This window comes from Ailuropoda melanoleuca, chromosome X (assembly GCF_002007445.2).
Source record: "Ailuropoda melanoleuca isolate Jingjing chromosome X, ASM200744v2, whole genome shotgun sequence".
NCBI classification, from domain to species: Eukaryota; Metazoa; Chordata; class Mammalia; order Carnivora; family Ursidae; genus Ailuropoda; species Ailuropoda melanoleuca.
Genome location: NC_048238.1, coordinates 73,255,050 through 73,271,407, shown reverse-complemented (window position 1 = coordinate 73,271,407; position 16,358 = coordinate 73,255,050). Strand labels below are relative to the sequence as shown.

The 16,358-nt window shown below is 35.7% G+C and overlaps 1 protein-coding gene across 3 annotated transcripts in view; it reads right to left on the bottom strand.

Annotated features, from left to right (window-relative positions):
• Window positions 1-12,776: 12,776 nt before the first annotated feature.
• NRK (Nik related kinase) overlaps window positions 12,777-16,358 on the bottom strand; it is a 132,854-nt gene continuing 129,272 nt past the window's right edge. For all 3 annotated transcript variants that reach the window (XM_034649733.1, XM_019809123.2, XM_019809124.2), the window contains one exon: window positions 12,777-15,864. In XM_034649733.1, coding sequence (XP_034505624.1) covers window positions 15,769-15,864 — 96 coding nt within the window. In that variant the 3' untranslated portion in view covers window positions 12,777-15,768. The remainder of the gene's footprint in view (window positions 15,865-16,358) is intronic.

The window sequence follows — 16,358 nt, the reverse complement described above, 5'->3', positions numbered from 1 at the left end:
CATTTCTTTGTTTCTATATCATTTAATTCTACTTGAATTTTTATTATTTTTTTCCTTCTTATGGTTTTGGGGTTGTTGTTGTTGTTGTTGTTTTCTAGCTCCTTTAGGTGTAAGTTGAAGTTGTTCATAGATTTTTCTTGCTTCTTGAGGTAAGTCTGTATTGCTATAATCTTCTCTCTTAGAACCACCTTTCTGCATCCCTAAGGATTTTAAGTGCTCTGTTTTCATTTTCACGTACTTTTTCATTTCTTCTTTGATTTCTTGTTTCACCCATTCATTGTTTAATAGCACGTTATTTTACCTCCATGCATTTGTAGTCTTTCCAGACTTTTTCTTGTGGTTGATTTCTAGTTTCATAGTGTTGTGTTCAGAAAAGGTGTATGGTATGACTTCAATCTTTTAAAATTTGTTTAGGCTTATTTTGTGGCCTAATATGTGTTCTATTTGAGAGAATGTTCCACGTGCATATAATACATATTCTGCTGTTTTAGGATGGAATGTTCTGAAATATCTGTTAAATCCATCTGGTCCAGTGTGTCATTCAAAGCCACTGTTTCCTTGTTGAATTTCTTTTTGGATTATCTGTCCATCAAAGTAAGTGGGGTATTAACGTTCCCTACTATTATTGTATTAGAATCAATTCATTCCTTTATGTTTGTTACTAATTGTTTTATATATTTGGGTGTTTCCATGTTGGGTGCCTAAACATTTACAATTGTTTTATCTTCTTATTGGATTATCCCCTTCATTATTTTATATTGTCCCTCTTTGTCTTTTTTTACCAGCTTTGTTTCAAAGTCTTTTTCGTCTGATATACATATTGCCACTCTGGCTTTTCTTTTGACATCTATTTGCATAATAAATATTTCCATCCCCTCTCTTTCAATCTTCAGATGTTTTTGTGTCTGAACCGATTCTCTTGTAGGCAGCATATCTTGTGTTTTACTCACTCTGTCACCCTATGTCTTTTGACTGGAGTCTATTTACATTCAAAGTAATTATTGATCTATATGTATTTACTCCCATTTTGTTACTTGTGTGGTTGTTTTTGTGAGTTTTCTCGATCCTTTCTTCTTTTTCTCTTTCATTGTTTGCTGGTTTTCTTTAGTGGTGTACTTGGATTCCTTCCTCTAATTTTTGCATATCTAGTACTGTTTTTTCATTTGTGGTTACCATTAGGTTTATATATAATATGTTCGACATATAGCAGTCTATATTAAGCTGATGGTCACTTAATGTTGAACTCATTATTTACTCAGCTCCCCTCCATGTTTCAGATATTTGGTGACACATTTTGTATCCTTTTATTTTATGAATCACTTTATTGATTTTTACAGAAGTACTTATTTTTACCGCTTTTGTGTTTTTTACTTTGTATGTTCTCACTTACAGTTTCTCCTTTCTACCCAAGTAATGCCCTTTAAATATGTCTTGTGGGGCTGGTTTAGAGGTCATGAGCTCCCTCAGTTTTGTTTTGTTTTATTTCTGTCTGAAAAAAATTTTATCTTTCCTTCTATTCTGAATGATAGATTCTTGGGATAGAGTATTCTTGCCTATAGATTTTTCCCTTCAGCACTTTGAATATAATGTGCCACTTTCTTCTAGCCTGCAAAGTTTCTGCTGAAAAATCAGCTGACAGCCTTATGAGGTTTCCTTTGTATGCAACTGTCTTCTCTCTTTTAACCTTTAAAATTCATTCTTTGTCACTGTTTTTTGACATTTTAATTACCATGTGTCTTGGTGTGGACCTCCTTGGGTTGAATCTGTTGGGGGATCTCTGTACCTCCTGAATCTGGATCTCTGTTTCCTTCCCCAGATTCGGGAAGTTTTCAGCCATTATTTCTTCAAATACATTTTATGTCCCCCCTCCGATACCTATAATGTGCATGTTATTTTGCTTGATGGAGTCACTGGGTGTTCTAAGTCTATTTTCATTATGCAGTACTTGCTCGTCTGTCCCCTGCTTAATTGCTTTCCATTACTTTATGTCCTCCAGGTCACTGATATGTTCCTCCACTTCCTGTATCCTACTGTTTATTCCAACTATTGTATTTTTAATTTTGTTTATTGAATTCTTCATCTCTGATGTTATTTTTTACATCCTTTTTAAGGGTCTCACCAATGTTTTCCACCTTTCCTCAAGTCCAGTGACTATCTTTATGATCATTCTTTAAATTCTCTTTCAGGCATACTACTTATTTCTCTTCTTAGATTCTCCTGCTGTGATTTTGTTTCATTCTTTCATTTGGGACAAATTACTGTCTCCTTATTTTGTCTGCCTCTCCATGTTTGTTTCTGTGTGTTAGGAAAGTCAGCTACAACTTTAGCTCTTGAAAGTAGTGACTTTATGAAGAAAGAGGTCCTATAGTGCCCTGCAGTGCAGTGTCCCCTGTTCACCAGAACCTGGCACTTCAGTGGAGTTTTCTATATATGTTGCTGCATCCTGCTATTATGTCTCAGTTGCTTGCCCTTTCAGTCCAGACATCTGCACTGACCGTCTGCCTATTGTAGGCTGTGCTTGCTCTCTGCAGTATTAATGAGACCCAAGAAGGCTGGCTCTGAGGGCACATGATCATAGAAGGGCTCAGGAGTGGGGCTGTGGTGTTATCAAAATTTGTATTGAGTCACTAGTCTTAGACCAGATCTCCTGAAGCATGGTGGTGACCTGGTGCATGGCATGCATTACTGGCAGTAGCCAGGGGCACGGCACTCTGCTGGGCATTGCACATGACATCTGTGCATGTAGAAGCTGGACATGAAGCATGGCAGTGGCTGGAGGCTTGTGGTGGCTGGGTGGTGTGCTCGAGGCCTTAAGAAAATTTGCCCTGAGCCACTAGTCTTAGGCAGGATCCCCTGAAGTGTGGTGGCTCTGGGGGCATGGCATGTGGAGGCAGTGGTTGGGTGGGGTGTGCATGGCCTTAACAAAATTTGCACTAAGCCCAGAGTGGAAGCCAGCAGGCTTGGAGTGTGCAAGCCCTCAGGAGAATGTGTGGTTGGGGTGCACTACTAGCAAGTTAGATAGCAAGTGTCTGTGCAGTGCTGCCTCCCACAGGTGGCCCTCTGTTTATGCTGGGGGGCAGGGGAAGAAAATGGCAACTGTCAGTTCCTTTGTTCCCAGAGAAATCCCCAACACCTTCTGAAATCAGTATAAAGAGTTCTCCCTATCGTTGTGCAAGCTTCCTCTTCTATGTTGCCTCTCTGCAGGCTGTAGTCTATTTAAGATTAGGGACCTGGCTATCACTCACCCTCCTGGATCTCCCAGTGCTGAGTCAGCTGACCTTTAAATCTCCAGCCTCCAAGTCCTGCTGGTTATACAAACTCAGGGAATTCAGCCCCTCTGGTTTTCAAGTCCAGATGTTATCAGGATTTATTTACCCTGTGTGGGTTCCTGGTGCTGTCCCCTCTCCATGACCACAGCTTCCTTCCCTCTATCCTGCAAGCAGGTCCCAACTGCCCTTTCTGCCCTTCCTAATAGCTCCTATGTGTCTTCTTTTCTACATTTAGTTGTGGAGTTTATTCTTCCAGTCTATGGATCACTCTCTAATTTTTTTTTTTACTGGGATTTGAGTGATATATAGTTTTAAATGTAGGACAAAGTCTGCAATCTTCCCAAGGCTCTCTGAAATCAATTTTATCAACATATTTTATTAAACCTAATTATCCAAAATATGATTGTAACCTATGATCAATACAAAACACTTATTAATAGGTTATCTTACATTCTTTCTTTCATACTACATCTCTGAAATCCAGTACGTATTTTAGAGATTCAATACATCTCAAATTGGATGCTAAATTTTTATTGGCAATAATGATCTATATTTAGTTAGGTTTCTTAAAACTTACCCAAAAATGTTGAAATGATCTGACAAAGATTTTTTTTGAAGACTTTATTTATTTATTTGACAGAGAGAGACAGCCAGTGAGAGAGGGAACACAAGCAGAGGGAGTGGGAGAGGAAGAAGCAGGCTCCCAGCAGAGAAGCCTGATGTGGGGCTCAATCCCAGAACAACGGGATCACGCCCTGAGCCAAAGGCAGACGCTTAACGACTGAGCCACCCAGGCGCCCCCTGACAAAGATTTTAAAGGAGTCATAAAATATTTCAAAAATCAATTACAAATTTTCTTGAAACAAATGAAAGATTAAAAAAATCTCAACAAAGAGATAAATGTTATAAATATAATCAAAATGTTATAGAACTGTAAAATAGAATCATAGAAAGAAAAAGAAAGCATTCTAAATGGGTTCAAGAGTGGAGTGGAGATGACAGCAATAGAATCAGTGAGTTTGAGCACAGGTCAATAGAATTTCTTCAATCTGAACAATAGAAAGAAAATAGACTAAACGAGTAAAAATGGACAGAGTCTCAAGGACTTGTGGGAAAATAACAAAGAGCTAACATTTGTACTATCAGGGTTGCAGAAGGACAAGAGAGAGAAAAAGAGGAATGGAAAAGAATACAAAGAAATAATCACTGAAAACATCCCAAATATGGTGAAAAGTACAAGCCTAAGAATTCAAGAATCTGATAAAATTCAAAATGGTAAGTCAAAGGCAAATACCCAAAAACGTAGCATAATTAATTTTCTGAAAACAAAACATAAAGCAAAAATCTTGCAAACATCCAGAGATAAAGAATGAATTACCTATAGAATTGCATCAACTAGAATGAGAGAAGATTTTTCATCTAACACCATGGAGGCCAAATGGAAGTGGCACATGCTTTTCAAGCACTGAAAGAAAAGAACTGTCCACTTTGGATTCTATATCTTGTGAAAATATTCTTCAGAAATGAAGGTATAAATAAATTCACTCTAGGACTAAGGAAAACAAAAAGAATTGGTCTCTAGAAGACCTACACCTAAAGATCAGTAAAAGGAAGTTCTTCCAACAGAAAGGAAATGATGCAAGAAAGAATCTGGAGACTCAGAAAAAAGAAAGGAAAAAGAAAGAGCAGAAAGATAATAATACAATGAAGTATTTCTTCCATCACGAGCTGTATAAATTGTAATGATGTTTAGATATTGTTATGTGAAATGATAAATAATTTACATATCATTATATAATAATGATAATTGAAAGGATTGTAACACCATTTGTTAAGTCAATGATATTTTCAAATGAGGAAGGTAAAGCAACCTATGTGGAAGTAAGGTTTCCACATTTTACTTCACGTGGCTAAATAGATTATGGGAAGTCACATAAGTATACTTTAATACTCAGTGTATCCACTACAAAAATTATACAAAGCAATACATTAAAAATCATTATAAATAAATCAAGATGGAATCCTAAGAATATTCAAGAAACACACAGGAAAAGAAGAAACAGAAAAAAGAGAAGTAGATGAAAGAGAAAAAATAATAAAATTGCAGAATTAAGTTCTAACATATTTGTGGTACTAGATGCTTACATTAGAAATAAGGGGAGGTCTCAAATCAATAATGTAAGTTCTTATATCAAGGTAATAAAAAAAAGAGCAAAATAAATCCATAGCAATCAGATGAAAGAGATAATAAAGATAAGAGCAAGGGGGGAAAAAAAGCAAGAATCAATGAAAGTGAAAATTGGAAAACTATGAGAAAATCAACAAAACAACAGCATGTTCCTCCAAAAAAGCAATAAAATTGAGAAACTTCTGGTAAGAAAGACAAAAATAAAGAGATAGAAGACATAAATCACCACTACCAAAATTGAGTCAGAATATCACAATTGAAAAGGGAATAGTATGAGCACCTTAGAAGAATGGGATATTCCTCAAAAAACAATAAACTAATAAAAACTATTACCAAGATGAATTAAACAATCTAAATAGTCCTGTAACCATTCAAGAAATTAAATTTATAATTTTTACATTCCCTCCCACCCAAAAAGAAATCTTTAGGCCCAGATGGCTTTGCTGGATAATTCTAACAAGCATTGAACGAATTCACACTTCGGCAAATTTTCTTCCAGAAAATAGATGAGGGGAAAATGTTCCCCAAATAATTTCATGAAGTCAGTATTATTCTGATACCAAAGCTAGATAAACATAACCCCCAAATGAAAACTGTAGATGAATATTTCTCATGAAATTAAATACAAAAAATATTCAACAAAATATTTGGTAACTGGGGGCGCCCGGGTGGCTCAGTCGTTAAGCCTCTGCCTTCGGCTCAGGATGTTATCCTGGCTTTCTGGGATCGAGCCCTGCATCAGTCTCCTCTGCTGGGAGCCTGCTTCTTCCTCTCCCACTCCCACTCCCCCTGCTTCTGTTCCCTCTCTCACTGGCTGTCTCTCTCTCGCTCAAATAAATAAATAAAATCTTTAAAAAATATATTTGGTAACTGAATCCAACAGTATATAAAAAGAGTTATGCACTGTCACAAATGGGATTTACTTGGATGCTGGGAAGTAAAAGGCATCCAAATTGTACAGGAAGAAATAAAACCATATCTATTCACAGATGGCATGGTCCTATACATAGAAAATCATAAAGATTCTACAAAAACTATTACAGCAAATAAATGAATCCAACAAAGTTGCAGGATACTAGATAAACACATGAAAACAATAAACTATATAAAAGGAAAGTTTTAAATATAGCTGTCTTTATTAGGAAATAATTATGTATATAATAAATCTTAAGGAATCTACAAATAGCGCCTAAATCTAAGTTAATTTAGCCAGGTGATAGGATAACAACAAAGCCAATAAACAAAATTTAATTATATTTCTATATAGTAGCAAGAAGCAATTAGAAAACAAAATTACAAGGAATATAATTTATAAAAATTTCAAAAAATTAAATATAGTAGCTGAATTTGTATTATGGAGGATACATTTTATGTTGTCTTTTGCTGGATATGCTTAGTTATCTTTTCACGAATCTTACATCTCCATACATTTAAAATATATTTATTGTTCTCTTTGGATTTATTTTGAGATATTTGGGTTGAGCTTAATTTACTTCTTTTGAAATGTTAGCAGTTAGCTGTTTACAATCTTAGTGCAAATACGAAAATAATTTTTAAATGACTTTTGAACTATATTTCTCTCTCCCCTTCTCTCTCTCAGTGTTGTGGAATGTGAAATACTTATCTTTTTTATTGTTTGCATTAAGTGCCTGGCACATAGTAGGTTTTTAGTCAATTGTTAAATGGTTATGCAATCAATATTGTGCTAGGAGGCTGATAAAACTCAGGTGTAAAGCTTTGGAATTTGCTCACTGAGAAATTAAAAACCTAGAATTTCAGGTAATATAGTTATAAAAAGGAAATTAAGAAAAGAATTCCATTTACAATGGCATCAAAAAGAATGATATGCTTAAGGATATATTTAACAAAAGGAGTGTAAGATTTGTACACGTAAAACTATAATACATCAATGAATTAAATTAAAGAAGACAGAAACAAGTGGAAAGTATTTTCCATGATGTGGAGAAACTGAAACCCTCATACATTTTTGGTGGGGATGTAAAATGGTGCAGCTACTTTAGAAAACAGTTTGAGAAATCCTAAAATGTTAAGCATAGAGTCACTACACCCCCCAGAAATTCTACTCTTAAAGTACACACCCAAGAGCAATAAAAATATATACACACAGAGATGTGAGCACAAATGTTCAACATTATTCATAATAGCCCAAAGTGGAAACAACCCAAAATGTCTATCAACTGATAAATGGATAAATAAAATGTAGTATATTCATACCATGGGATATTATTCAACAAGAAAAGAAATGCAGTACATGCTACAAAGTACATTAACCTGAAAAGCGTTTTGCTAATTGAAAAGATCCAATCACAAAAGACCACATATTGTATAATTCCATTTATATATACTGTCCAGAATAGGCAAATGTATAGAGACAGATAGCATATTAATGGTTGCCTAGGGTTGTGAAAGGTTGGAGGGTTGATGGTGAGTGACTATTAATGGATATGAGGTTTCTTTTGGCGGTAATAAAATGTTCTGTAATTTGTGGTGATATTTGCACAATATGTAAATATATTAAGAGGCAATGAAATGTGCACTTTAAAGTGGTAAACTTTATGGTATGCAAAGCAGTAGGTTATATAAGTCTGGAGCTCAGAAGAGTGGTTTAGGCTAGAGATAATTATTTGGGTGTTGTCAGTGGAGAGATAGAGGACATAAAAATGTATGAAAATAGATGCTGTCATCTATGGAGATATTGTAGATAAAGAGATATAAGATATTAGAACTGAGCCCTGAGATACAACAACACTTAGAGATTAGAGGAATGAGAAGAAAACAGTAGAGGAGACAGAAGAAATGAGACAAGTTAGCAGAATTGTATATTTTTCTACAGTCACAATCAACTGCACTAATGATGTAGGAGACAAATCAGAAGAGAGTGGTATCCCAGAAGCCAAGAGAAGAAATTGTTTCAACGAGGAAAGAGTGATCAACTTTGCAGAACATTACTGATATGTTAAATGAAAGGGGATTGGGAAGAATTGGCATCGTATTTAACATTGTAGAGGTCATTGATGACCTTGAAAAGAGCTCTTTAGCTCTTTGCGTGGAGTAGTGGGGATGAAAATCTGACTGGAACTAATACAAAACTGATCTGAGTAAGAGGAACTGAATAAAATCAACTTGTGGGTGGGTAAGAGGGTGGTTGGTTTTATTTTCTCAGTGAAGTGTGACTAGAGGTCATTAGGTGAGAATGAGAATGAGGGAGGATATTTGGAGATTTTGGAGGATTAAGGAAAGAAAAAAACATATGAATTTTTAATCTTAGATGTGAGTGGACTAAGGGAATGAATCACAATACTGGGTGGCATTGCGAGCCCACTGGTGGCTTTCAGTCACGAATTAAAAATGAGACCAGTAAGCACACTTGTGTATTTCCTATAGCCACAGTCAGCTGCACTGATGTGGGTGTGGAAGGGATGAAGAGTTCAATTCAAAGATAAAGGATTGATTAGGTTGCTACACCATGAAATCTTAGCTGAGTAAGTAAAAGAGTGAGAACTTTGGGTGAAGGTGAAAAAAGATGTTAAAATCAAAGGATTGTGGGTCCATATGAGGTCAAAGAATTTTCAGAGTCCAGTGATAGAGGGAGTAAACTGGAAAAATTAGTGATATGAGAGTGAGATAATTGAAAATAAGGTTATAAGAGAAGCATAGTTTCTGGTAATTATATGGTCCAGAGTATATTACTGTGGAAGTAGGTGGCTGAGATAATATGGTCAAGTTTATTTGGATAGGAAGTCATGGATTACAGGAGGAAGATAAGTAGATAGTAGATATTAACTTTATCAAGAATTATTAGTGTTGGAATAAATGACAGCCAGTGATAACATTTTTAAAGAATGCGGAGGAATGATGTGGGGGTCTATACATGACTGCAACAAAGAAGGGGAAATGGATAATATTATTTGATAGCAAGAGATTCAGAGGTGGAGGCTATCAAGGAGAAAGAAGGGACAATGAACTAGTAGGGACAATGGTTTGGAAGCTGCAACAGGACATAAAGGAAATTATATCAGGGTATGAGGAGGGGGATTGTAGAGATGGTAATGAGAGATGATAAGAAATTTCTGGACTTCCTCATCGTAGCAATAATAGTGTTTCTTTTTCAAAATTTTCATTTATTTGATTGCATTAAGTTGAATTCTTTTTCATATGACACAATTATGTTAGGTCATTCTCATGAAGGAAAGGAAAAGAGGTAATTACATTTTGTAAGGGATGAGGTGGGAACAAAACCACAAGAGTTTAGGGGGGAGAGAAAGAGATTCATCAGGAATAAGAAAGATACAAGGAATTCGGGTTAGTGAAAAGCAGGGACTCATGCTCACTCAGCACCCAGGGAAATAGTGTGACCAAAGTAGATATAACCCGAGTTTTCTGGACTCCCTGCTTTGCCAAAGATTTCCATGGACATACATAACACCGAAGTATCAGAGTCACCGCAAGGGAGCAATATCAATATTGACTTGGGTAGACTGTAAACCAGTGGGGGTACCCCTCAATTTTATGATTCCTCCAGACATTTGTATGACCTTAATGGATGAATGAGGAAAGTCCAAACAATGATTAAGATTAAATTTCCTCTTAGACTGTTGGGATAAGAGTTGGAGTTCAAATAATCATTTTTTGTTTTACTGGTGTATTCACAAATATGTTTTACATTTTCGGATATAACTTTTTCTTAATTAACGTTTTTCTTGTTTGTTTTAGTTTTTGCACATTCAAGTTTGTGGAGTAAAATTCACAAATATGTTTTACATTTTTGGATATAACTTTTTCTTAATTAAGGTTTTTTTTAAAGATTTTGTTTATTTATTTGACAGAGAGCAAAAGCAAGAGAGATCACATAGGGAGAGGGAGAAGCAGACTCGCTGCTGATCCTGGGACCGAGCCCCACATCAGGCTCTCTGCTCAGCAGCAAGTCTGCTTCTCCCTCTCCCTCTGTGATCTCTCTTGCTTTTGCTCTCTCCCATGACCTGAGCCAAAGGCAGATGCTTAACTGACTGAGCCACCCAGGTGCCCCTAATTAAGTTTTTAATTCTAATTCCAGTATTGTTAATGTACGGTGTTATATTAGTCTCCAGTGTATATAGTACAGTGATTTAACAATTCTCTACATTATTGGGTGCTCATCATGATAAGTGTACTCTTTAATCCCCATCACCTATTCCACCCATACCCCCCACCCAGCTTCCTTTTGGTAACCATCAGTTTGTTCTCTATACTTGAGCCTATTTCTTGGTTTGTTTCTCTCTCTTATTTTTTTTTCTCTGCTCATTTGTTCTGTTTCTTAAATCCCACATATGAGTGAAATCATATGGTATTTGTCTTTCTCTGATTGACTTATTTCACTTAGCATTATACTCTCTAGGAAATGGCAAGGTTTCCATTCTTTTCTGTGGCTTAATAATATTCCAGTGTGTATGTGTGTGTGTGTTTGTATCTCCCATCTTCTTTTTTTTTTAATGATTTTTTATTATATTATGTTAGTCACCATACAGTACATCCCCGGTTTCCGATGTAAAGTTCGATGATTCATTAGTTGCGTATAACACCCAGTGCACCATGCAGTACGTGCCCTCCTTACTACCCATCACCAGTCTATCCCATTCCCCCACCCTCCCCCCTAAGGCCCTCAGTTTGTTTCTCAGAGTCCATAGTCTCTCATGTTTCATTCCCCCTTCTGATTACCCCCCCTTTCTTTATCCCTTTCTTCCCCTACCGATCATCCTAGTTCTTATGTNGATGCTTCATTAGTTGCGTATAACACCCAGTGCACCATGCAGTACGTGCCCTCCTTACTACCCATCACCAGTCTATCCCATTCCCCCACCCTCCCCCCTCTGAAGTCTTCAGTTTGTTTCTCATAGTCCATAGTCTCTCATGTTTCATTCCCCCTTCTGATTACCCCCCTTTTCTTTATCCCTTTCTTCCCCTACCGATCCTCCTAGTTCTTATGTTCCATAGATGAGAGAAATCATATGATAATTGTCTTTCTCTGCTTGACTTATTTCACTTAGCATTATCTCCTCCAGTGCCGTCCATGTTGCAGCAAATGTTGAGAAATCGTTCTTTCTGATAGCTGAGTAATATTCCATTGTATATATGGACCACAACTTCTTAATCCAGTGATCTGTTGAAGGGCATCTCGGCTCCTTTGACAATTTAGCTATTGTGGACAATGCTGCTATGAACATTGGGGTGCATATGGCCCTTCTCTTCTCTACGTCTGTATCTTTGGGGTAAACACCCAGTAGTGCAATGGCTGTATCTCACATCTTCTTTAACGTGGCATCTGTAAACCCACTACTCTGTTTGAGAATGATAAAGTTACTAATATCAACTTCTACTAATTATCTACTGTGTCCCCCATACTTTGGTAAAGTGTTCCTAGGATAATGTCCTCTTTCAACCTTGGGTCATCACCCTGCCCATTCTAACTCCAAACTGTGATGATATTTTTTATTCCTTGGCCCACTGCCCCTTAAACTAGTTGAAGTCTGTGGGTTCTATATATCAAGCTGAATGAATCAATTTGATCATAGAGGCACTTTGAATTTAGACTCTAAAAGCCTGGGTGAGGTTGTCATGTCCAGGTAACCCAACTCGTGGATGCCTTGCCACACTTGACAAATTAGGACCACACTCATCTGACCCTAATGGGAGAGCTTGATAAACTTCTCTCCAAAATGTTCTGAGACAATAGAATACTCATGGGGCCATACCTCTAATGCTTGTGACCTGCAGAGAGAAGTGTCATTCCTCTTCTCTTCCCAACTGAAGGACTCAGCTTCCTTGACAGCCTGCCATAATTATTCTGCCTTCCATTTTCAACCATCAGCCTGCACTAAACCCTTTCTTGAATGCTAAGAAACTATAAATCTTTTACTCTACTCTTTGGATAATGTTTCTCCTCCTACTTCTTCACTGGACTTCAGGACACTGGGGTGGGATGGGAAAGGAGTCAAATTAAAATTTCCTTGGGTTTTACCCATGCTGTGTGATGCTGTGTATCTCTGTAAACTCTCACACATTTTGAGGAAAATTAATCTGTTTCTAATTCCACCATTGTACCTAGAAAAATTTTAGTCATATCAATATAGCCCTCCTTAGCCAAATTCTTAATGGAGCAACAAGCAAAACTCCTAACACCTTCCAATCAGTGCCTTATTACATACTTCAAAGGAATGAATATTCCCTGAATGAATCATAATTCTTAGGCATTAGACAAACATATTTCAAATAATGATATCATTCAATAATTTTTAAAATGTTTATTTTTAGAGGTTGAACAATGGTTCATTGCAGATTTTTTGATGAAACAATTAACAGTCTCAAAGATTATTTCAATAATTTTTAAAGTTAAAGCACAGACTGAATACAAACTGATTTAAATAGGCACAGTTTTAAAAAGAATTAAAGAGTATTTAAAGGATCCCATTGAATGCACATGGTATTATTCCTAGTTTTATGAATACTGTTTCAGTTAAATGAGTTCTGGCAGAAAACACCTAGTGATTATTTTCTCTAGAAACTGGTAGCACTGAAAATATTAAAAATTACGCATTCTAATGGTTTGTGTATATGCATGTGTACATGTGTGTATATGCACACGTGTGATTTCTGCTTTGCCTATTTTACTATCTAAATGATTATCCTTTCCTACTTTTTCCTCTGAGGCTCTTAGCTTATTTCAACAGACCTAATCACTCAGAGCTTTTCTTGTCAATCCTTTTCATATGTTATTTTCTAGTTTTCAAATATTTCCAACAGTGCCTTTTATTTTGGACAAGGGCTTTGGTGAAAAAACTAAAGTACACTGAAATAAAACTGTATTCTGTCCCAATGTTACTCACAACCTGCTAGAACTTTCATGCTTTCAATCACAGGGCTAGGGGAATTGGCTGGTCAGGAGTCCCCCTTCACTGCTTCTGTAATGAGCTGGGGCTTCCAGGTGCTAAACTATGAAGTGAGGTATAGTTATAATTTCTTCCATTATTGTGCACTGACTATGAAATTTAATTTTCCCTTCACTTTCTTGTTTCAGCTGGCAAAGGATATAAAAATTCCAGATGGAATAACATCAAAATTGGAAATATTCATTACCCATGAACCACTTTAAATATCTTCAATCCTTTCTATTGGGCTACCCAACATTTCAATCTCCCTTCATGATATGTGCCCAGCTTTCTTTCTTCATTAACACCTCATCCTTTAAAGCTCAATTACACATCTGCAATTTTTCTTGTTTATGTACTTTGGGATGTCTCCGTAGATTCAGTTCACTATGGTCTCTGTTTAGTAGAATAACAGCCACAAAGCACAATGGGAGTTGACTTCTTAAAATAGTTTACTGTCTTACTACCTTAAAAATATGATTTTAAGATAAAACTTATTTTTGAATCTTAACTTTGAGTAAATATTATGAAAAAAATGAATTCTTAAAAGACTTGATTCTACACACTACTTAAATGAGAAAATTTTCTGAAATTCAAACATAGCAAGCTCCATTTGCTCAGCAATGAGGTACTTGCACAAAGTTCCCCATGGCTTTTTGGTGTACAAATTTATAATAATGAAGACTACTTCTAAGGAAATAATTTGACATAAATGTTTGTTTTCTCTTTAAACTACTGCATTTAAAAAGTCATTTGAGTTGTAAACACTCAAGGATAAGCCAGTTTTATGATCACATTATTGTGTCACAGTAACAGAAATGTGAATCACATTTATTTCTTTAACTCATGGATTCAGGTTCTCCTAAATTCTCATTTTGAGCTACTACACTCTTGATATAAGTTGTTAGGAAAATCCAAATCATCATTCTTGGCACCAAGGTGTCAAGAAATAATGTGCTATCATGAAATCACACATAGTCAGCTGCTTTTGTATTTTGGTTAACCAGGTAGTTTGAAAATTACTATCCCACTAGCACTGTCTTCATACTTATGAAGCAGACCTAGAGGAATGATACTGAGGTATACTTCGTGGTAGTTCTGTTGCTTCTCTATTGACCCAGAACTAACCATGGTATTGAGGATGGATATGCAGAAATTATGCTTTTCACCAGGTAGCAGTTACCATAGGTGACCAACACCACCTATCTATGGCGTCTATAACATATTGGGTGATGGACTAGCATGATTTTCACCACTCTAAATTTGATGAATCATACTTTTTTTCAACTTCTTTCTTTCTTTCTTCCTTTCTTTCACCTAAACATTAAGTTCCAACATGTGGACTTATCACTTTTAGATTAATTTCTGATTTTACAGAAATAGAAATAGGAAAAACATAAATAGTAGCAGCCAAGGTTTTTGTTGTTACATTTTGTTCTTTTTGTTTATAACTGGGGGAAACTTTTATATAGTTTAATCTGGGTTGGGAAAATATTCAATGTTGTCTGATGGTCCCACTGTTGGCCAGATAAAAATTTTGATAAATCAGTCAATCTGTCTTTGGGGGTTAGAATTTGACGCCTACTTTAAAGTATTTAAAAAAAAAACTCATTCTACAGTACATGTGTATAGGAGTTCAGTCCTGTATTCAGGCTTCCAAGTGTATTATTTGGTGTTTTTTTTTTAAACAGCTATTGCACATCTTCAGGGTTTCTGAGGAAAATCAAGCATCTAAAACTTTCTCCCTCCTTATCAGGAGGAAACCAGCTTAACATGGTATAAAAAAACACAACTGATCGTTGACTGGGGTCTTAACTGTCAAGGAACAATAAGAACGGGTGGCCCTTTCCCCTTTATCATTGTAGTTTTCTCCAGGCATGCAGGTTGTTCAGCCTTAGTCTGGTTTATAACATAGTCCTTATTATTTTTATTTAATAATCTAAACTTTGGTTCTTTATATGACTTTGCAAATGTGCATATAGTTTGTTGTTATTTTTATTTTTTTCTGAAAAACCTCTCTCAGGAACAATTATTTTGAAAGCTATTTGGAACCTAACTCGTTACAGGTTTCTTTACTCCATGTAGTAAAATCTGAATATAGATACTGTCCAAACTGTCCAAAGAGTAATATTTGAATTCACAGTAACAACAGTTACAAAGTTTGTGCAAAAGACATTGTACACCATTGGAGTACATAGAGCTTGCTATAGTTAATTTTAATAAAGCTGCATTTCTCATTAGAACTATTTTGTGCTACATTAAAAGTAAAGTATCTGATTTAATTTTTCCCTAACAATAAAACTGAATGCTCATTTAATCTCAGAAATGTTAAGCCGCAAATTGCATATTTATGATGTTTGTAAGTGTTGTAATAAATCATTGGAACCTTTTAAACACCATAATTGCTTTGGAGCTCTTCAAGTTTTCCAAGGGTCATGAAGTAAACCCGGCTGTGGTGGTTACGCAGGGTAGAGGTAAAGAATAGCTGTAAAAAAGAGAGAAAGAGACACCATCAGTAAATATTTAATATATTGTAACCTGATATTTCACAGATACATCTATAATTTCAATTATTCCACATCAACCAATTAAAATATTACACCATACTATATACTGGACAGGATTTACTGAAAGAACAAGACTTTAAATTGGTATGGAGTCTAAATTATATATTAAAAAACAATATTTTACCATATTCTATGTAATTGCACTTCATATGGTTTAAATAAAATTAGGTTTCTGTTGTGGAACTCATCTGCTGGCATTCTTGATTGGTTTTGTTTAAGGATTCTCTTTGCTTTAAAAAATCTACTTTTACTCGAGTTGGCTTTACTTTTTCTTTTCATATATGGAAATGATTAAATTATTCAATGTTGTTCACCATTGTTGCTGATGTTTAAATGGCCACTGAAATTTTCTACTTGGTGGGATTTTCTATTTCAGTGGAATGGACTAACATAAATAGATTGATATTATGAG